The sequence below is a fragment of the Mixophyes fleayi genome, chromosome 1 (assembly GCF_038048845.1).
Source record: "Mixophyes fleayi isolate aMixFle1 chromosome 1, aMixFle1.hap1, whole genome shotgun sequence".
NCBI lineage: Eukaryota > Metazoa > Chordata > Amphibia > Anura > Limnodynastidae > Mixophyes > Mixophyes fleayi.
In genome coordinates, this window is record NC_134402.1 from 414543451 (window position 1) to 414565699 (window position 22249).

The following is a 22249-nucleotide window of genomic DNA, read 5'->3' on the forward strand; positions in this document are numbered from 1 at the left end:
GAACATTTCGGGTGATGGGCCACTAGAATTCACATGTATCGATTTCCTGTCTTTGGAGAGCGACGTGAGTAACAATGCTAACATCTTCATGATCACTGAACATTTAATCAGATATGCTCAAGTCTACCAGGCAAAATACCAGAGGGCTACAATGGTGGCAAAGATCCTGTGGGAAAATGTTGTTGAGCATTATGGGCTTCCTGTGAGGAGTCACTCCTATCAAGGAAAAGACTTTGAGAGTTGCCTAAATAGAGAGATATGCGAGTTATGTGGAATATGTAGGTTACGAACCACACCATTCGCAGGGAGACCACAGCCAGAGATTTAACTGGACCTTTCTCAGTATGATGGGCACTCTGGGTACTGATAGAAAGGCACATTGAAGCAGACATGTCACTCAATTAGTACATGTCTATAATTGTACTAACATGAATCCACAGGATACTCACCTTATCTACTCATGTTTGGAAGAGAAACATATTTGCCAGTTCATTTATGCTTTGGAGTTAATGACGCCCCATACTCAGCGGAAACTCATCTGATGTCTGTCCAGCAACTGAGAGAAGAGTTAAAGGAGGCCTTTAGGTTGGCTCAAGAGGTATCTACCCAGACTGGGTTATGAAATAAGACTTGTTATGATAGCCGGATGAAAGAGAACATTCTTGCTGTAGGAGACATAGTGTTACTAAGATGCCTGGGAATACCTGGAAAACAAAAGTTAGTAAACAGGTGGAAAAGAGAACCCTATGAAGTGGTGTCAAAATTGTCTGGATCGTCACTATACAGAGTAAAGCCGGAAGGACAGGCAGAACCTATAAAGACTTACCATAGACAACACCTAATGTTCATTTGTAGAGATGTATGGTTCAGGGATGACAAAGAAGGTGATTGTGTTTCAGTTAACCAGTGGAAGCAACCCGGCAGATTAAGGACACAGCAAAAGGATGTGGACTGTCTAGCTAATGAAGAGAGGAAGTGTGATGAGGATGAATGGGGTATGACTCTCCTGTTAGGAAAGTTGAAGCTGCCTCTCCTGATCGGGAATTGGTTTGACACCCCAAGTCTACTGAGAGGGTTTTGGGTGATTGGTGTAGCAAGAACATCTGAGAAGATAAGTCCAGAGGTGTAATAGACAAGCAGGCGATCACCAGATTTACCAAATGAGAATGAGGTTGGGGAAGAAATCTAGGAGAGGTGTCAGGGGGAGATCGGGAACACATCTTAGCCCCTAATCGACCCAGGTGATGGTTACTGATAATAGAAACAAGTTAGTAAATGTAAAAGGCGAAAGCTACCTTTAATGTGAATGTAATATAAGATTATATAATCTACTGAGGAGGGTGCTTTAGCCAAGAACTGTAAATTGTAACATTGGAGTGAACCATGCAGCCTGGAACTTCAAGAGGTCAGAACAATGCCTTCAACATTTGAATAGAAAGATGAAGAGGGCGATATTGAAACCACTTTAAGACAAAGCTGTTCATATGTATATATTTGCATTTGCATAATCACAACTGTATTTTTATAGTAAGTGTAATGTATATATATATATATATATATATATATATATATATATATATATGTGTATATATATATATATATATATATATATATATATATATATATATATATACATATATATATATATTATATTTATTTATATTTATATTTATACGTTTTCCACTCTGTCTCCCCAGGATAGATACTCTCTGGAGTCAGGCATTGACCGGGCACTCCCCAAGGCTTCAGCCTCCTGACCACCCTGACTGGTTGAAACAGGCGCTTCCACCCCAGGATCTAGCCCACCCCCTGAACCACTCTCTTCCTCTAATGTGAAAACGGATTTAACATCCAGAGGGAACACCTGCTGAAAGATCCAGTGTCAGTGACAACAGATACAGATAAGCACACATTTATATCTTTTTGGTACGCAGATTGATTGCAGAGTATTTTTTGGTGAAAGTTTTTACACTTTTAAAAGGATATTACACTATTATGTGCTTTTTCTTTTTCTTTTGTGAGAGTACCTGATCTTCCCAGACGTTCTTGAAAGGACACTGACACCTAGAACAATCATCTATTCAACATAACCTTTGAGGTGTCATTCTGGTACGCATATTTTTTGAATATATCTATCTAAAGAAGGCGCCTTCTTCATATCTACTTTTGACACACACACACACACATATATATATATATATATATATATATATATATATATATATATACAAGTTAACCCGTGCATGATACTCATGCATTCTAGTCAAATCAAGCTACTTAAGGTGTTAAAAAGGTTCTTGTCATGCATTTAGGCCATAGCCCAGGCCTCAACCACCAACCACTCCCCACTGTCACCCCCGGCAACCACCAACCACTCCCAACTGTCACTTCTCCTTCAAGAAATATATATATATTTTTTTAAATCTTTATAAATACTTTTAACAATTAACAAATTAAATTAACAAATTAAAAACATCTTAGTATACCAAATTTCAGCCCTTTCTGAATTTTTTTTTCCACACACACTAAGAATTTAGTAGGTCAGTGTATAACTCCGCCCAGCAGGTGGCGCTGCAGCTTGGTTTTATTTTTTCCACACACACACAGACTGACTAACACATGCCACTAGACATTTATATATATATATATATATATATATATATTTAATTTTAAAATCAAATGACTCCTATTGATATTAGTGTATAACTTTAACTTAGTTATATTAGTCAAACAGATGTTGTTGTAGCGTAAAGGAGGTGCCTCTTAACCATAGAATACTACAGAGGCTGGAAGATATCTTTCTGATAAGCTAGCTGTTAGATAGGATTGTTTATTTACTATATGAAATTGTCCATTTAAGACACAAAATATATTTTTGATACAAAATGCTAGAAAGTATCTTTAGAAGCTTAGGCCTCACAATTAAATGTGCCGGTGTGGCTTTTAAAGATCAGGTCCATGTAATAATACACATTTGTGTGAGCTTGTGGTTCACTGAAGGGTAGTGGAGGCTTCCTTGGTCTCCCTCTGATGTTGCTACAAACAGGACACTACCCAACGAAGACCCTTCCGTAACCAGACCAAGGTGGAGGCACCACGTAACTCGGAATACAAGGTACTGAATTCATCTGCAGCCCACACATACAAATTGATACATACATCCTAACCAGGAAAAGGGGTGATACAATTACATTTATCATGATGTTATTAATGTCTACTGTATATAAAATGGATTTTTACAGTTGTTACTGATTGCAAACACATGTTCTATCATGCATACCCGACTGTCATCAATAACAATCGGCACTTACACCTGCCCTGTAGCTGGTGCAAGTGATACTACAGAAAAACACGTACCTTTGAGATGCCTGAAGCTTGAATTGGACATTGCTGCTTGTGCTCGAATTTGACACACTCTTACTGTGCATTGACTGCGTGCATATGCCCAGTCCCCTCCCCGTTTCACCCATGAGATCCCGTTTCACCCATTAGATCGTTGGCTATCATAAGGGGCCTTTGTACTCAAAGATGAATTGGATGTTGCTGCGTTCATTGGTGTATAGTCTGGTTTTGGACATACGCATAGAGATTTGACGCAAAATACAGCATTTATGTTCCTTAATTAATCAGGCTCATTATAAATAAGTATAGGTAACAATTGTAGATTAGTTTCCTCATACAGGGCCTGATGCAGAGTTGGACAGAGCCCTTTTGTATGGAGCATGCCCTCTACAAGCCACACGCTTATGTCCAGATACAGATTTGCGTATATCTGATATGTGCCTGCTTGTGTCTCGGAGGCAGGACATTGGAGGAATGGGGCCACTTACAATAAATTTGTGTTTATTTGAATAAATGCGTAATTGTGAATAAATGCAGACCTGTACAGTGACAGTGGCAGAACTACCATTGGTGCAGCAGGTGCCATGCACTGGGGCCCATGAAGATAATGGGACATTGCAGATGCAGAGGGCTGGGGGCCCCGATTCCCTTCTCTCTGCCTTCCTGCTCCGGGGCCCACAGTTCGCTAGTTCCACCTCTGTACAGAGACGTATATATGCCTGTCAGTATCAAATGTAAGTGCCTGAGTGTAGGTGCAAATACACACTGATAACTACTAACCAGCACTTGCTAGCTGCTTCTGATTGGCTGATTACGATTCACCTCTGATTGGGCATATATTATATGATTTTGTGAGCATATTCTTTATTTTTTAATTCATGCAAGAAAGTCATACCTGCTGTGTTTCAGAGGGTTTTTCTTTCCACTACAAACTATTAGTGAAGGCATATTTTGGGTTGCAAGTGTATGTGTTGTATGCCTGACATAAAGCTGGTGCAAATTTTATATATGCAGACCTGCATGCATCTTGCAATTCGTCCATCTGTGTTTTTTGGGGGAAATTTTACGTCTGCGTTTTTGAGCCCTGCAGAGCACATTTTATATAAAACTGCATTAATAAATAAAACTATAGATGATCTATCTATAGTATCATCTCTAATATAAAAAAGTAATAAATTGCATGGGGATGGGGGTAAGCTGTAGGAGACTAAAACAATGCTACAATATTATCTATAATATAAAAGCCTAGCGGAGTGTGTTAGTCTGTGTGTGGAAAAAAAACAAACAAGCTGCAGCACCACCTGCTGGGCGCAGTTATACACTGACCTACTAAATTCTTAGCATTATCTAATATATAAAAGTAAAAGCCTAGCGGCGTGTGTTAGTGTGTGTGTGTGTGTGTGGAAAAAACTATTTTCTCAGAAAGGGCTCATCCAATTGACCTGAAATTTGGTATACTGACATAATTTGACAAAAAAATTAGAATAGTGAAGTCAGTTAACTTCCATCATCCCCCCTTCCCCCCGTGGGAGGGGTAGTAAAAGCTAAATTTACGAGTTGAGGGCTCAAACTCATTTTCGTGAGGTAATTTTACCTCATGAACACACATGTGTAGCGGCGTGTGTTAGTGTGTGTGTGTGTGTGTGTGTGTGTGTGTGTGTGTAAAAACTATTTTCTCAGAAAGGGCTCATCCAATTGACCTGAAATTTGGTATACTGACATTATTTGACAAAAAAATTTGAATAGTGAAGTCAGTTAACTTCCATAATCCCCCCTTCCCCCCGTGGGAGGGGTAGTAAAGGCTAAATTTACGAGTTGAGGGGTCAAACTCATTTTCGTGAGGTAATTTTACCTCATGAACCCACATTAAAAAGGGCGCTTACATCGGGAAGTAACGCTCTTCCCCTGAGGAGGCCTGGGCTAGGCCCAAATGCATGACAAGAACCTTTTTAAGACCTTAAGTAGCTTGATTTGATTAGAATGCATGAGTATCATGCAAGGGTTAACTTGTAGATTATATAAAGTATTAGTTAGTTTGGACCAGGAATCAGCTGCAGGTATTGAAATCCTGGCTTGCATAAAATTGAGCACTGGTTGTTCTATATCATTGCTATGTGAAGCCCATATACCACTTCACGATTAAAACTTGATATGGGTTTCTATACTACCATATTGAGAAATCAATTTCTGAGCTAATGCACAATGTTAACCAAGAACCTAATATTTTCTATAATTTTGCAATATTGCATTATTTCCAAATTTCCTTGTGTCAGGCTATTTGCAAGTAATTTCTGGTGTGCTTCCGCACATTTTAATGTATTACATACACTGATCAGCCACATCACTGAAACCTCCTGCCTAATATTGTGATGGTCACATGACCATTGTAGGCACTTTCAGGGACAGGGGTCAGCATAGACACTCTGAACTTCTGTGGCTATGCAGACCCATATATAAGCTGTGCTGCACTGTGTGTTCTGACACCTTTCTGTCATAGCGATGCTCATTAATGAGCCCTGGGCACCCATCAACCTGTCACTGGTTAGCTGGTTGTCCTTTGATAGACCACGTTTGGTAGGAACTAACCACTGCATATCGGGAACACCCTAAAACACCTGCCGTTTTGGAAATGCTCTGACCCTAGTCATTTATCCATCACAATTTGATCATTGTCAAAGTTGCTCAGATCCTTATGCTTGCCCATTTTTCCTGCTTCTAACACATCAACATCAAAAACAGACTGTTCAGTTGCTGCCTGATATATACTACCCATCAAACCATTGCAGATCCGAGGGCTCAGACTGAGAGAAAATAATATATATATATACACATTATACATACAGTGACCTAGTGGTTAGCACTTCTGCCTCACAGCACTGGGGCCATGAGTTCGATTCCCGACCATGGCCTTATCTGTGTGGAGTTTGTATGTTCTCCCTGTGTTTGCGTGGGTTTTCTCCGGGTGCTCTGGTTTCCTCCCACACTCCAAAAACATACTGGTAGGTTAATTGGCTGCTATCTAAAATTGACCCTAGTCTATCTCTGTCTGTGTGTGTGTGTGTGTCTATGTTAGGGAATTTAGACTATAAGCGCCAATGGGGCAGGGACTGATGTGAGAGTTCTCTGTACAGCGCTGCGGAATTAGTGGCGCTATATAAATAACTGATGATGATACATATACATACATACATATATTACACATTCATATTACACATTCACCAAAACAACTCCATCCCACGGAGTCTTAGTCCGGCTGTGGCACTTATGTGTAGTGGAAGTGGAAAAAGTTGCGTTGTTTCCCATTGTGACTCATACATTTGATTTGCACCTTTTAGAATGTACAGTAAATATTAAATTATTTGTAGGACATATAAAACGTTTTTGAAACTGAACAAAGTTTTATTATGGGGAATTTGAAGTAAACAAAACAAAAAGATACTATGTGTTTTTTATTTTTGTGTGTGTATGTGAGGGGGGCTCAAAAAATGTTTTTGAATTTAGGCCCACAAGTCATTAGTTCCACCTCTGTGCTCAGCCTAATACCAGGGCACCACATGTATTGTAGGAAGGATTGATGCAGAGTGGGGAGTACACCAGCTTGTGTAGTGTGCCTTGCATGAAATCACTCTACACATCCCTCAAAGTGGGATCCAAAAAAGTCAATACACTTCTCCAAATGCAAAATAAAGGTAACTCTTGCTAAAATAAACACAAACAAAAACTGAATAAAAGCTTTTAACTCCTTAACTGTAGCTTCTTGTGTTCTGCTGTCTGCTTCTCCAGCAGAGATTGCTGACAGAAAGAGCAACAAGGTGTTGGGACCCAGCATATTAGGAGTATTTATACATCTGTACTTATTACTTACGAGAAATACACTTCTTCTTGATTTTAATTTCTATATGTAGCTAGAGTTGCCCCCCCCCCCCATACAGCTGAACATGTGATGGACCCGTTCTCCTCAGACATGAAAGGGCCTGATTCATTAAGGTAAGGAAAGCGAAAAGAATGAGCAACTTTGCACCTTGGCAAAACCATGTTTTATTGGAGGGGTAGGTAAAAAAATGTGAGGACAGATTTATAAACTTTAAATTTCAGTGTAAAAATAAAGCTATCAAGTATTTGCATCCTACATGAAAAGCAGCCAGTATTTTCATTATGAGCAAAACACTAAACTAATTTGCACCCCTTGCATTGCAACATGGTTTTGCCAAGATACAAAGTTACTTATTTTTTTTCCTTTATTTTCCGTAATGAATCAGGTCCGAAAGGTTCGTGGAAGACTAGTGCTACTTGTTCACAGAAACAAAACAAACAAATGGAGTATTACATAGCAAAAGTACTTACAATTTATGTATTGTAGACCTTTTGTAATCGAGTAAAATAATGATGCTGCCATGCTTACAAATCTTGCTTCAAAAAGGTAGTATGTGATTTTTACAGAATAGTTTGACCTAATTATTATGGAAGCATTGTTATTAAGGTCAATGCTCTTTTTTACATTAGCAGAGCAAAAACTAATGATGCATAAAGTGGAAGCGGCTCAATCAATTCATAAGTTAGAGATGGTGTTAGAAAGGGGGGGGGGTTGTCTAGAAAAGAAACACAGACAAAACTCCCCTAGAAAACTGCTGTCAACCAGTAAAAGAGCTGTGACTTTATTTGTAAATAAAGTACAGAAATCTTCGGGGGATTTTGGGGGATTCAGAAATCTTTACTTATTGCTTACAAGAAATATATTTCTTCTAAATATTTATTTCTACCACATTCCAAATATTGTGTAGCTGGTGTTGTCCATATCTTCCGTACAGCTGGGCATGAGTCACCTTTGAAGAAGCCCCAAATTTGGGGAAACGCGTTGGGTATTCTTAAGGAGCAGAGAGGAAGGCGTGCAGGACAGAAATATGATTCTGTTATTTTGAATATATCGGCTTTAAGTAAAAATTCTTGTGAGCTGGAGAAATGGGACTGTGATGTTCAACTCAATGGACAGCAACTGTTTGGTGGTGGCCACCAATGAATAACAAGGTAACTGATTTTTAACAAATAAGGGTTACTCTGGTCCCAGCAGCTTAATCTCTGCATACGTTATTGAAGCAGAGATACAAGGAGAAAGACCCCTTCTGTAGCAGATGTTGGTGTGTGCATAGGACCTGTAGCCTAAACAGACACTCTGCAACAATTTGTTCCTAATTTCTTAGCTCTTATATTGAGTGATTACTTCTATATATATGGATTAAGGGCCTGCTTCATTAAGGAACGTAAATGCCAATATATGCCATATTTTGTTTTAAATTGTACTCCGCAAACCCAGAAAGGGACTTTACACCAGTGAATGCAAGAATACCCACTTTATCTTTGAATGCAATGGACCCCTCTGACAGCCTACGATTTAATGGGCAGAACGGGGATGTAAAGGGGCATATACACGTAGTCCAGTGGTTCCCAAACTTTTGCAGTTCGCGGCACCCTTAGAGTCTCCAAATTTTTTCAAGGCACCCCTCCAAAATAATTATTGAGCAGTCCTGTTTTAGAAGTAGTTGGGTCAAAAAATTGTAATAAGTATTTAGGTCAGGACAGAAATACTTATTTAGTTGTATGCAAAAATGCCCCCTCTGCATCCAGACACACTGCCCCCTCTGCATCCAGACACACTGCCCTCTCTCACACTGCCCCCTCTGCCCTCTGTCACGCTGCCCCCCTCCTCTGCCCTCTCTCACGATGCCCCCCACCTCCTCTGCCCTTTCTCACGATGTCCCCCCTCCTCTGCCCTCTCTCACGATGTCCACTCTCCTCTGCCCTCACTCACGATGTCCCCCCTCCTCTGCCCTCTCTCACGCTGTCCCCCTCCTCTGCCCTCTGTCAACCTCCTCTGCCCTCTGTCACGCTGTCCCCCTCCTCTGCCCTCTCTCACACTGTCCTCCTCCTCTGCCCTCTCTCACGCTGTCCTCCTCCTCTGCCCTCTCTCATGCTGTCCCCTCCTATGCTGTGTCCCCCTCCACTGCCCCTCTCACACTGTGTCCCCCTCCACTGCCCCTCTCAAGGTGTGTCCCCCTCCACTATCCCTCTCACGCTGTGCCCCTCCTCTGCCCCGCTGTGCCCCTCCTCTGCCTCGCTGAGCCCTCCTCTGCCCTGCTGTCGCACTCCTCTGCCCGCTGTTACACTCCTCTGCCCGCTGTTAAACTCCTCTGCCCCTGTTACACACCTCTGCCCTGTTGTGCCCCGTTGTCACCCTCCTCTGCCCCTGTTACACTCCTCTATCCCCTGTTACACTCCTCTGTCCTGTTGTGCCCCGCTGTCACCATCTTCTGTCCCCTGTTACACTCCTCTGTCCTGTTGTGCCCCGCTGTCACCCACCTCTGTCCTGTTGTGCCCCGCTGTCACCCTCCTCTGTCCTGTTGTGCCCCGCTGTCACCCTCCTCTGTCCTGTTGTGCCCCGCTGTCACCCTCCCCTGTCCTGTTGTGCCCCGCTGTCACCCTCCCCTGTCCTGTTGTGCCCCGCTGTCCTGTTGTGCCCCGCTGTCTTCCCCGCTGTCACCCTCCTCTGTCCTGTTGTGCCCCGCTGTCTGCCCCGCTGTCCTGTTGTGCCTCGCTGTCTACCCCGCTGTCCTGTTGTGCCCTGCTGTCTGCCCCGCTGTCCTGTTGGGCCCCGCTGTCTGCCCCGCTGTCCTGTTGTGCCCCGCTGTCCTGTTGTTCCCCGCTGTCTGCCCCGCTGTCCTGTTGTGCCCCGCTGTCTGCCCCCCTGTCCTGTTGTGCCCCGCTGTCTGCCCCGCTGTCCTGTTGGGCCCCGCTGTCTGCCCCGCTGTCCTGTTGTGCCCCGCTGTCCTGTTGGGCCCCGCTGTCTGCCCCGCTGTCCTGTTGTGCCCCGCTGTCACGCTCCCTCTCACTCCTCTGCCGCGCGCCAGCCATAGAATAAAAAGAAAGAACAGAAAGTTACCAATCTGTCGGGCGCCGGGACCCAGCAGACTCCTCTCTCCCGCAGCAGCTTGTTACTGACGTTGATATTCAGTGACAGCTGCGGGAGAGAGGAGGCTGCTGGGTCCCGACGCCCGACAGATTGGTAAGTTTCTGTGTTCTTTCTTTTTTTCAATGCTTGGCCCGCGGCACCCCAGTGACAGCGCCGCGGTACCCCTGGGAGCCGCGGCGCACAGTTTGGGAAACGCCGACGTAGTCTATGTACACGTTTTTCAGTCGTATCGCTTGCCCCAGCTACAGAGCAGATGTAAGTACTAAGTGATGGTGATGATAGTGGTGTATGCATGCATGCTAGAACATGTGTTTGCACTCACAAGCTAGTGTGAAACTGCATTTAATGTACAGTAGACATTAATAACATCCTGATAAATGCTTTTCATAGAAGAAGAAAGTGGAAAAAAAAACACTTTTTTTAAATGTTTTTCTTTAATGACTATATTATTAATTAGTGACAATAATAGAATACTCTTTTTTAATGTGCGTTCTATTGGGGATTTATATTCCACACATGTATTGTACACAGGGCCGCCATCAGGGGTGTACAGGGGGTACCCTTGTACCGGGCCCAGGCTCATCAGGGGGCCCGGTGGCACACACATACCAGGTTGATCGCTGTCTTCAGCCTGGCTGTCACTGTGAGAGCCAGGCTGAAGACAGCAGCGAAGACGGGACTGGAGGACAGCGGGCAGAGCCGTAATTTTACCTTCAGCCCTTAACTTCTGCAGTGAACAGGAAGTTCGGCTATTGGAATGTTTGCGTTCCAAAAGCCAAACTTCCTGTTGGTGGAACGCACATGCGGAAGTTAAGTCCTGAAAAGTCTCTCTCTTCCTCCCTCTCCCCTAATATTATATTATATATATATATATATTATATATTAGGGCCCCCCTTATCTTACCTTTCAAAGTCCGTCACCCTTCAAGGAAGAGGGGACCAGGGAGGGAGCCGGATCGTGACCTCAAAAGGTAAGTGGGGTTTTTTTCCGTTTTTTTTTTCTACAGGATTTTTCATTGCCTTGGGCCCCCTTTCCCCCTGGGCCCCCGGGCACCTGCCCATCGTGCCCAGTCGGAAAGACAGCCGTGCTTCATCGCGGAGACCTGCCTGCTTCATTGTACTTGGCCCCACGATTTCTGATGGCGACCCTAATTGCACATATCCTGCAGTGTGTTGTGCTTGTCTCAATACGGCAAGTGCTATATATGCAGAGCGTACCTACACCCGTAGTCAACAAGAGACGCTTGATCGGCTAGTTGTTGAATAGGGACGTGCATATGACTGAATGAATTACATGCTATTTAAAAAACAAAAGACGCAGAATACATTAGTTTTGCGTGACTTAATGAATCAGGCCCTATGTGCGCATAAGTTACTCATTTTTTAGAAGAATTCTAATTCCTGACACTGCTACATTATACTGATCTGTTTGGTCTTATAATTATATTTACATTTTTATCTATCAAGGTTTTTTTTAATGTAAGTCTTTAAACATATGTAATAAATGAGCTAATAAAGTGGTATTTATACTTTAAAGCCAATTATTTCAATTATTGAACTCTGCCAGTGTTTTTGTTTTTTTAGTAATCTACTGGAGTATAGATATATGATCCCTTTTTAGCACAGTTTGTGTGTTTTGTAGTTTATTCTTGGTCATGAGTGGGATCCATCCTCCTCTGACGCTGAATGTTTGTGGAAGACTAGAGCTACTTATTCATAGCAGCAAAATGGATAACGGAGCATTATATAGCAAAAGTAGTCACAATTTATGTTTCATATAATTTTTCTAATTGGGCAATATAATGTTGCTGTCATGCTTAGAACTCTTCTTTTAAAAGGAATAATAATGTGAAGTTTACAGGAGAGTTTATCCTCATTATCATGGAAGCTTTGTTAATAAGGTCAATACTCTTTTTACATGGAGTAAATAATAAGTATTCATTGATTTATTAATAAATACAGTTTTATGAGGACTGTGATAACAGTGACATGGGTGGAGTGCGAACAAGTAATTTCCGACAACACTTACATCAACATGCTAATCACAAGTGCTTTAATTGCCGACATACAGGAAATACAGACCGACAGGCAACAATTGTGAGAGATGAATGTACCGGCACAGAGATGTACGTCACTTTGAAGGGCAACAGTTACATTCCTGCTATTAAGGGGGCAATGGAAGGAGTCGTCGGCTGTAGAATGTTTTTTAGGAAGGTTTGTACAGCGGGCGGCGCCTGTATGTCGGCAATGACAGCATTCGCGATTAGCATGTCGATGTAAATGTTGTCGGGAATTACTTATTCGCTATAATGACTACCACCGAGGGACATATAAATAAAGTATATTTTTTTGTATAAAAAGTACAGTAGCAACATTCAGTTAAAACTGGGCATCATTTAGAGTTAGGACCAAAGCAAAAAAAGGAGAAAATTTGCTCCTGGACAAATGCAATGCAAGGGGTGCAAATACATTTATTTTCTTTGGCAGGGAAAATACTGTCTGTCTTTGCATGTAGCACACAAATACTGTACAGCTTTATTTTTACACTGCAATTTAGAGTTGAGCTAGGATACGCCCCCTACCAAATTTAAATCTGTCCGCAGCCTTTACATTTTCCATTCCTGCAATGCAGCATGGTTTTGCCAAGGTACAAATTTGCTCCTTTTTTCCTTGCTCATTAACTCTAAAGGGAGATCATTGGGAGCATGACCGAGATAATAGAGAAATACTTAGATTTCCATCACTCAGGCAATAGACCATTCATAATGGATGGGCAGGCTGCATTTTCATAAATATTGGTTCAACAAAAAAAAATATGAATATAAAATTATTGGCGCACTTCAAAAATGACTTTTACAAAGACTATACTTATTTTCAGATTTGAAGTTTTCTCCTCGTACTCAGTTTCTTATTTTCTATATATCACATAGGGGTGTATTTATTACTAATTGTAATTTCTTCACATTAATTATCATTTCTTATAGGAATAATAAGAAATTATTTAATGTGCCTATTTATTAATTAAAATTGTTCAGCTCGGACATCGGCTGAGATAGAAGCCTGGCCCGTCGAATAGTCTATAATAAAGTGACCGCAGGTTCTTATGGCGTTTATACACTTTGGTGTACAAATGCTCTCCCCATAGGATAGAGAGGCTAAAGCCATCTGAAGATGGCTTTCGCTTTTGTCACGAACCGCCGTGTCACTCGTGATGGCGCCTCTGTACCGTTGCATCTCGGTTTTTGCCCAGAAACCCGGGATATCACTTCTCCTCTGACCGTTCCGGTTGCCTTGGCAACAGCTGGGGTGCTTTCTTTTCTTTGCTGCCAAGCCCGGCGAGCTGTCAAACAGCCGGAGGCACGCATGCAGTTCTAAACTGAAGTCTCAGCCCTCGAGGCTGATTAGTGCAGATGTGACTCTGCAAACTTATTGGGCAGCATTACTATTTAAGGCGGGGAGGGCTTAGCCTCCCTGCTGTTTATAGCTTCAGTGCCTCTGCTTGCTGAGCTGCTAAAGTTTGTCTCTGACACTCTCAGTTAATTTAGACTGCCTTCTGTTGTCACCTCTGCCTGACTACTGGATTCTGCTTGTTCGCTAGTTGCCCTGACCTCTGCCTGATTACCGGATTTTGATTGTCTGCTAGTTGCCTTGGACCTCGGCTTATCCTTGGACTATCCAAGACTCAGTCCTGTCTCCAGGTATCCTCTTACCACCCACGCTACAGTTGCCAAACATAAGCTCCTACTACTTTGAGTTAAGACCTGGGGGCATCTGAGTACTTGTGAGCAATACTCACTCTACGAGAAAGGCAGCTGCTATAGGCAAAGACTTCTACTGCCTGTTCTAGGAGTTTATGTTTGGGACATTATCATAAGAGCTGTCGGAGTCAAGCTCCAAGTTTCGGAACTTGGTAAATAGGACATGTTCATAGTCCTAATAGCAATGTATGGGGGCTGCATCTGTGAGCGAACATGCTAGGATTACAGCAGGTATACGAGTTAGCTGCGATCCTCTGATAATAGGCATGTTAGTTTAAAATGTGGTAATCCTCCGAAAACTGTAGTTTTCTGGGAATTTACCAGGATAAAAACCTCTTCGGAGGTTCATAAATAGACACCATAGTCAGGTTATGTATAATGTTTAGTGCGTGTTCAAAGTTGAAGTACACATTAGTCAAAGCACTATAAAGTATGGAAATATCTCTAATTTTCAATATTTATAAACTGCGCAGTATAATTCCTCTTATACTGCATGAGGGCTTCAAACTTTTTCTTGTTCAGTCGGCTTATAGGTTAGTGTTTATATAAAATGAGTGTTTAAAATATAGAAAAGTAAATATTGCAATCATGATAATCATGTGATTAGAAAATAATGTTGCCAACTGTGTGTGTGCGTATAAATAAATAAATATATATATAAAACAATATTATATGAATGCAGCAATAAAATAAATTACCCACTTGCATTGTGACATCACTTAAGTTCAAAGTGTTCCATAGTGGAATACATAATTTACATAAAGAAGGAAAACTGCATTTCAATATGTAAAATCAGTTATGTAACTGATTGCTTCATAAATACAGATTTAAGAATTGATCCCATGTTAGATAACGAAGACAAGCAAATAACTATAACATATCATGATAACTTATGATAATAATGTGAAAGTACCCATAAGACAATATTCATCCCAGTTTTAATGCACTTTTCAGGTGTTAATTAACAACTGAAAAGCGCATCTAGAGGAAGGTGCAAACAAAAACTAAAAGGTATCCAATTTTCTAGATTTGATAACAAAAGTACATGAGTTTGTTTCTTGATTGTTTTGTTCTTTAAACCGATCCACTCATATCTCAGTCTTAGTACATTATTAGAAGAATTTTTGTAATATTGTATTCTATTCATGAAATATCAGATTATTCGTGCATTAAAGACAATCTCAGCTACTTGTCAACCATGAGCCCAAATGACAGAAAAAAGCTTTTATTCATTAATATTAAAGTCATTATCTTACCTAAGAGACAACATGTAATCATGTTTATAGGGAAAATAGTTTCCTGGTTCATTGCAGCAATATTTTAAGTCCACAAATCCACAGCAGTATATCAGATCTATAGTGTCTCCTTTCCGTGGGCACCCAAAACCGGCCACAAGTGCATTGTTGGAGGTGTAGTAGCCGGCACAGGCCTCAGGCAGGTTCCTTATCATACTGAGGGGACAGGTGCTTTCAGTGTGGTCTCCCAGATTGCAGGTAATTCTGGCTGCTCAGGTTCCTGCTACCTTTCCTTGCCTCTGAATCCACTGTGTAAGACTTGCAGTTATTATAGCTTTATATAGTTTCAGGACTATGAGTGTATCTTAAAAATAGCTTGTTAGTGCCATCTGCTGTCTATTTAACCTCCCTGTGCTTAGTGTGGATGACATATAAATCCCAATAATCTTAATAAAACATTCTCTGGGAGAGGATAACTTACCCAGGGGTGAAAATAGATTTCCACAACTTTAGATTTAGGGCTTTATTTTACAGTATTTAAAGGATTTAATGCCTGTTCTTATTTAACAAGCCCCCGGACCGGTGAAGACTATTGCTGGGTATAGCCTGTGAAAGCCTTCATTAGGGTCCTCCAGCAGCAAACCTATTTACCAATACCACCGCTGTCCTCCTATAGCTATTTCCAGCGAAGGAAACAATGCTTTATTAGTGAAAATACATATATATATATATATATATATATATATTTTAATACGTTTTTTTTTTCTATTTTTTACTTTTTAAAAAACAAAACAAAACATTATTACTTTTTTTTATTAATCTAGAACTGGAAGCTCAAGTCCAGGTCAGCCCTGAGTAGGGGTAAGACTCCTCTTACAGCTGCACGCCAGAGTCTACAACTTGTGACCAGAAGGTCTGAAGAAAATTTCAAGCATGGACTATTTGGAATTACAATTTATTTTGGGACATCTTCATGGACCTTAATTGGAATGACAATTTATTTGGACATGGGTTACAAGACAATTTGGATTGCAAGCTGCTGGTAACAGATGAACATATTTGTTTTTTCAATTTTAATTAAAATAATGTGTAATAAAAAGGTTTTTATTATTTTTTATTAAAGCTATGTGGCTTGAATGAGGGTGTGGTGGTTTATTGAACTTTTTTTGTGGAACTACGGGTCGCAGCAAGCCATGGCTGTCAGGGCATGTTGGCACTTGTGGTTCTCCAAGTGTCCGCATGCCCTGGCTACCATGGGTATGCTGGTGCTTGTAGTTATACAAGCACCAACATGCCCACACTGTTAATGGCAGCCCAGGCTGGCTGGGACTTGTAGTTCCACAAATAAAAAAACAAATAAAAATGGTGTTTTCTGTTTTACTTTTCATTGTCGGTATTACCCTACACCCACTTCCCCAGGGGCTGGGTGTTCCTAAAGGGGGGGTCCGAATGTTTTTTTTGCAAACCCCACTCCCTGGGGAATCCAGCCCAGTGCTGAACAACCTGGGATTGCTTGTCATTATGGCAGGGGGAACCCCTGCTGTGTGTTCCCCTGCTATAGTGCCAACCACCCCGGCTGGTTTGCCTAGTGCTGGTTGCATGGAAATCGGGGGGACCTCACGCAAATTTTTTCCCAATTCTCACACAACAAGCAGTAGGCTGGCAGTGCTAGGGTTAACAGTCTTTAGACAGGTGTGGGACCCCCCCATGCTTTTTTTTTTAATAATAATATAATGTTAGTGAGCCTAAAATCGGCAGAGTTTTGCATGTAAAACTTGCAACCAATCAGAAATGAGTATTGGTTTGCAAAGGACGATTTTGTGCAAAACACAGGCGAGTTTGCTAAACATGGGCGAGTTTGAAATTACCGCAAATCGCGAGAGATGAACAGCTATTTTGAAGATCAGACTAAAAAAAGCTGCACTTCAAATCGCTAGTTATCTCTCGCGATTGGTGGCGATTTTTAATCGCTGAAAAAATCTGAGTTTGATACATTTACCCCCTCATGTCCTGTCACTCTCTAATTAATGTAAGACATAAATTGGCTAAACTGGGCAAAACGTGGGAGGAAAGATAACAGAAAAATTTTAAATAATGAAGGGCGTTGATCCTAAAGTGTTAGTAAGTTGAATATTTCACTCCTTCCACCATGCAGGTGGATCCAGAAACCCAGAAATCAGGGCACAGATTGTTTTTCCAGTGGCAAATCAAATCCGAGAAGTAGGCATTCATCTTGGACAAGAAGATGCACTTGTGCAAATGTTGTACCGCTTTTTTCCGATTCGTTAATGAGCTTTAAAATGTATCCCTGCAATTTAAGAGGAGTATTCTCATGCCATCTTGTGGTCAAAAATAACAGTACAGTAGATACAACTTGAATTTAAATTCAAGAGTGTGGGACATTCTTTGTCTTAAGAATATTTACAGTCCTAATTTCTGTAAAACTGCTGACCACCAGGAACAACATTTAAAACCATTTTTACATGGTTTACAGGGAAAACTGTTCAATCCATTACTGAGTCACAGTGACAGCCAATCTATATGTATGCACCTCTCCTCCCATCAAGTACTGTCGTTGTCTTACTATCGCTATCTCCTTCTCAGAATGGCAATAGCTAGGGTCAGAGCAAGAAAAATGCTTTATGATGTAAATAAAGCATTACTTTCTCAATTTAACTTTATGAAAAAAAAATGTTTCATATTATTTTATTATTTTTTATAAAAAAATTTTACAAAATATTCCCCTATTTTTATTGAAAGTATATCTGGGTTTCCAGTACCACTGCGCCTGCACATTGGCTCCTACACGGTCTGGCGAAGTGCTGAGTTCACCCTACCCACTATCAATCAGTGTTGCTGGAGAACTGCTAATCACCTAGCTGCCCCGGTGAGAATTTATTGGTAAATAGCAGCAAGGGAGATTTTCTATCGCCACGGTATGATAGAAATTCTTTCATATTGCCATCAAATAATAAATAGACTCCTGAAATTCAAAAGGTTTATTTTTTGTTTGAACTTAATTTCTGGCATGAAGTGTTTAGTAACATTAGATCCTAACCATTCAGAGTGGTAGGGAGCTCCAGTGGTATCAATGACAAAGAGTTAGCTACACTGGCCACTGATTTTTGCTTTGTTATTTGAATTGAGGAGTTGCTTTTTTGTAGCATGCTGCAATTTGTTGCATAGTTTTTATGGTGTTTCTGCTTCCTATGAAACAATTACTAGTATAGCCTTAGTGTGGAAGGTACTTAGCTACCCTGGTTTTATACTTGGAACTGGTGTAGGCTCCTGCTTACTTGGGCATTTCGCTATCTTTCTGGGTGCTGACTTTCATTGGTTTTGGCCATGAGTGAGATATTTAAGTTAAACCAATAATAAAGGGCTGCTGGCCAAGAAGATAAAAGTATTAATATAGAGGATGACAAAAGTTGTGAAAATGGAATCCATATAATAAGTGTGATGAAACTGAGCACATGTTATGCATACATAATAATATTAAAAGTATGGGATTACCAGAAAAAAAAACTGAGGAATACCAGAGTCTCTTTGAATGAAAATATTTTGCACTGAGGCCTTTTTCGAGTCCTTTGTGGGTAAAAGAGTCCATAGTCTCCCTACTAAGCAGGGGCCACCAGGAGATCCCCCAAGGTTACTTATTGTAAGTTCCCTTAACTACCGGGATAGAGCCAAAATTCTTATGATTGCAAGAGAGAGAAGCCAGATTTAACATTGTGATCTCCATATCCCATATGCCACAATGTCCCCCACAAAGCTTAAAGTAATGGATGGAGACACAATATTTAATCTGTGTGTATAATTTGTACACTGGATTATCATTGGAGTATCTATGTTAAGATTAAGCATTACATTATTTTCCTGGAATGTTCAAGGTTTTAAAGATAAGCTAAAAAGCTGTTGGTTTTTAATTATATCCCAAAAATAGAGGTTGGAAGTAAGCCAGGAAAGAAAGGTGCCACGAAGGCCAAGGGAATGAAGGCTGTCAAGGAGGAGAAGAAGCTCAATTGTGTCCAAAACAGCAGTGAGGTCACAGAACAAGAGCAGGAGCCAAGAGTAGATCATTTGTCACCTTGGTGAGGGCAGTCTCTGTGGATTGGAGAAAGTGGAAGCCTGATTGTAACATAGTAACATAGTAACATAGTTGATGAGGTTGAAAAAAAGACACCAGTCCATCCAAGTTCAACCTATTTTGGATCTCCTGCGACCCTGCACTTGTATTTGAAATTGTTTCAGAGTTAGCAACCACCAATCTGTTTCAATTGTGAAAATCCCCCCAGATTCAATATTGCTGTCCTATTTTTACCCTATATCCACTACTATCCTTCATTTTAATTAACGGTCGTATCCCTGGATACACTTTTCCGCTAAAAATTTGTCTAACCCTTTCTTAAACATATCTATTGAATCTGCCATCACAACTTTCCCTGGCAATGAATTCCATATCTCAACTTCCTTTACTGTAAAGAACCCCTTCCTTTGCTGGTTGTGAAATTTCCTGTCCTCTAACCTTAGAGGGTGACTATGTGTCCTGTGTATAGTACTTGGGGTAAAAAGTTCCCATGTAAGTTCTCTGTATTGACCCTTAATGTATTTGTACATAGTAATCATATCTCCCCTTAGACAACTCTTTTCTAAAGTAAACATGCCTAAACTGGCTAACCTTTCCTCATAACTTAATGACTCCATACCCTTTATCAATTTTGTTGCCATTCTCTGAACCCTTACTAGTTCCAAATTATCTTTTTTATTCATTCCAGATGAGCTCTTACCAACGATTTATACAGTGGCAATATTACACTGTCTTCCCTTGCATCTGTGCCCCTTTTTATGCATGCCAATACTTTGCCCTTGCAGCTGCTGCTTGACATTGAGCACTATTGCTAAGTCTACTGTCTACGAGCACTCCCAAATCCTATTCCATTATAGATTCTCCTAAATTAATTCCATTTAATTTATAGATTGCGTTCTTGTTTTTGATCCCTAAATGCATAACCTTACATTTATCTATGTTAAACCTCATATTCCATTTGGCCACCCAATCCTCCAGTTTATTTAAGTCTCTCTGTAGAGAAGCTACATCTTGCTCTGATTTTATTACCTTACAGAGTTTAGTGTCATCTGCAAAAATAGAAACTTCACTCTCTAAACCAGTGATGGGCAAACCAGTCCTCAAGGGCCATCAACAGTTCATGTTTTTAGGATTTCTTTAATCATGCACAGCTGAGTTAATCTATTTGGCTGGGTCAGTAATTATCCCACCTGTTTCTACAGACAGAAATCCATCTACTATCTTTTGCCATTGCTGTTCCTTCTGGCTTGTTCCTTTAAGAAGTAACTCCTAGTAAGGGCCGTGACCTGCGAGGAAGACGCAGCTAAGCCCAAACCGCCTTGCGGCTGGTCCCTGGTGAATACCGTCTCCTCGTTAGACTCCGCACCTTACTAGGGTGTTGTATCTAGATTTCGGCAGGATCCTGTCCATTAAACCGTTCTGGCATTCAAACCCGTGACAAATTATTTCTGTAAGCATACATCCATTAGGGGAAATAGTATCGATATCACTATATGCTGTTTCTCTACACGGGTGATTGATATGGATTGAACTTTCTGCTATCCAGAGTGGTTAATTACTCCTCTATATACATTAGTTTATCCATATGGACTACTCTATGTATTGTGTTTTTGAATTTGTCTAGATGGTTTCATTGATGGTTCATATATCTTCATTCAAGAACTACCAAGCCATTAAAGTGGACTTATGCGAGCGCTTGTAATGTATATTTCTTGTATTTTTAACTGTGGCTATAAGAAGTGATGTAATTTTGTGCTCGAGACATTTTTCTAAATCGGATTTTACATTTGGCGGTCATTGAACGTGCCAGAAATAGTAGCTGTCTATTACATGTCTATTACATGGTAATTCTACATTTTATTATGGTCGCTGTTATAGTCTTCGGGCTTCTTATGTCTCTGGATGCTGTGTCTGCAATTTCAGAGCTGAAAAAACATACCACACCCAAATTGGGGTGGTGGCTGGTGAGAGAGGCAGGGTTGAGTGATTGTTTCTTGATAATGGGAGTGATGAGGGCATGTTTGATAAAAGAGAAGGTGCCAGTAGAAAGGGCAGGTTGAAGAGGTGGGCTAGATGCTGACAAGCTTCAGAGTAGAGAGAGGAGGATGAGGGAGAGAGAAGGGTCGAGGAGACAGCTTGAGGGGTAGAAGGATAGGTGGAGGGATAGGTCCTTTGATTCTGTGACATGAGGGAAGGTGAAGAGGGTTATAGAGGGGTTACAGGTGACTGTGGAGGGAGGGAGAGCTATTGTGATGGATGGAGTTGATTTTCCCCTTGAAGTAAGAAGCAAAGTCGTGAGCGGTGAGGGAGGGAGGGCAGAGGAAGAGGCGTGGGGCAGAGAAGAGAGATGATGGTGGCAAGGAGGTGATCTGGTTGTTGGACTGGGAGGAGATAAGGGTTTTGAAGTTGGTCTGTTTAGCAAGAGAGAGGGCAGCATATTAGGAAGACAAGATGAACTTCCATTGGATAAAGGAGTTGGAGCGGGATGTCCACCAGATGTGCTCAGCAGGATGCCATTGTAAGTAGCAAGTGAGCTTGGATTTTCTGGGTTGGGGCTTGAAACTTGAAGGTGAAGTGCTGGTTCAGGGGTAGCTTCATCCAAGGCTGCAGAGACAGTGGAATAGTAGAAGGAAACTGTTGCATTAGGGCAGGACAATGAGGGTAGAGAAGTGATTCAATGGTGGTAGAGAAAGACAATATCATGCAGGTTGTGTGGTGTCCGCATGGTTTTGGATGCAGGAGGGAGAGAGCATAGTAAGAAGAGGTGGAGGGAAAGGAACTTGTGGTCAGAGAGCCGAAAGATGAGTTATAGAAGTCTGAGATATCACATAGATGAGAGAACACAGAGTCCAGGTAGTAGTCAA

At 41.2% G+C, this 22249-nt stretch overlaps 1 protein-coding gene across 1 annotated transcript in view; it reads right to left on the bottom strand.

Moving 5' to 3' along the window:
- SHISAL2B (shisa like 2B) overlaps window positions 1-15594 on the bottom strand; it is a 118564-nt gene extending 102970 nt beyond the window's left edge. Inside the window, exon 1 of the mRNA XM_075193546.1 lies at window positions 15320-15594. Coding sequence (XP_075049647.1) covers window positions 15320-15513 — 194 coding nt within the window. The 5' untranslated portion in view covers window positions 15514-15594. The remainder of the gene's footprint in view (window positions 1-15319) is intronic.
- Between the last annotated feature and the right edge of the window lie 6655 nt (window positions 15595-22249).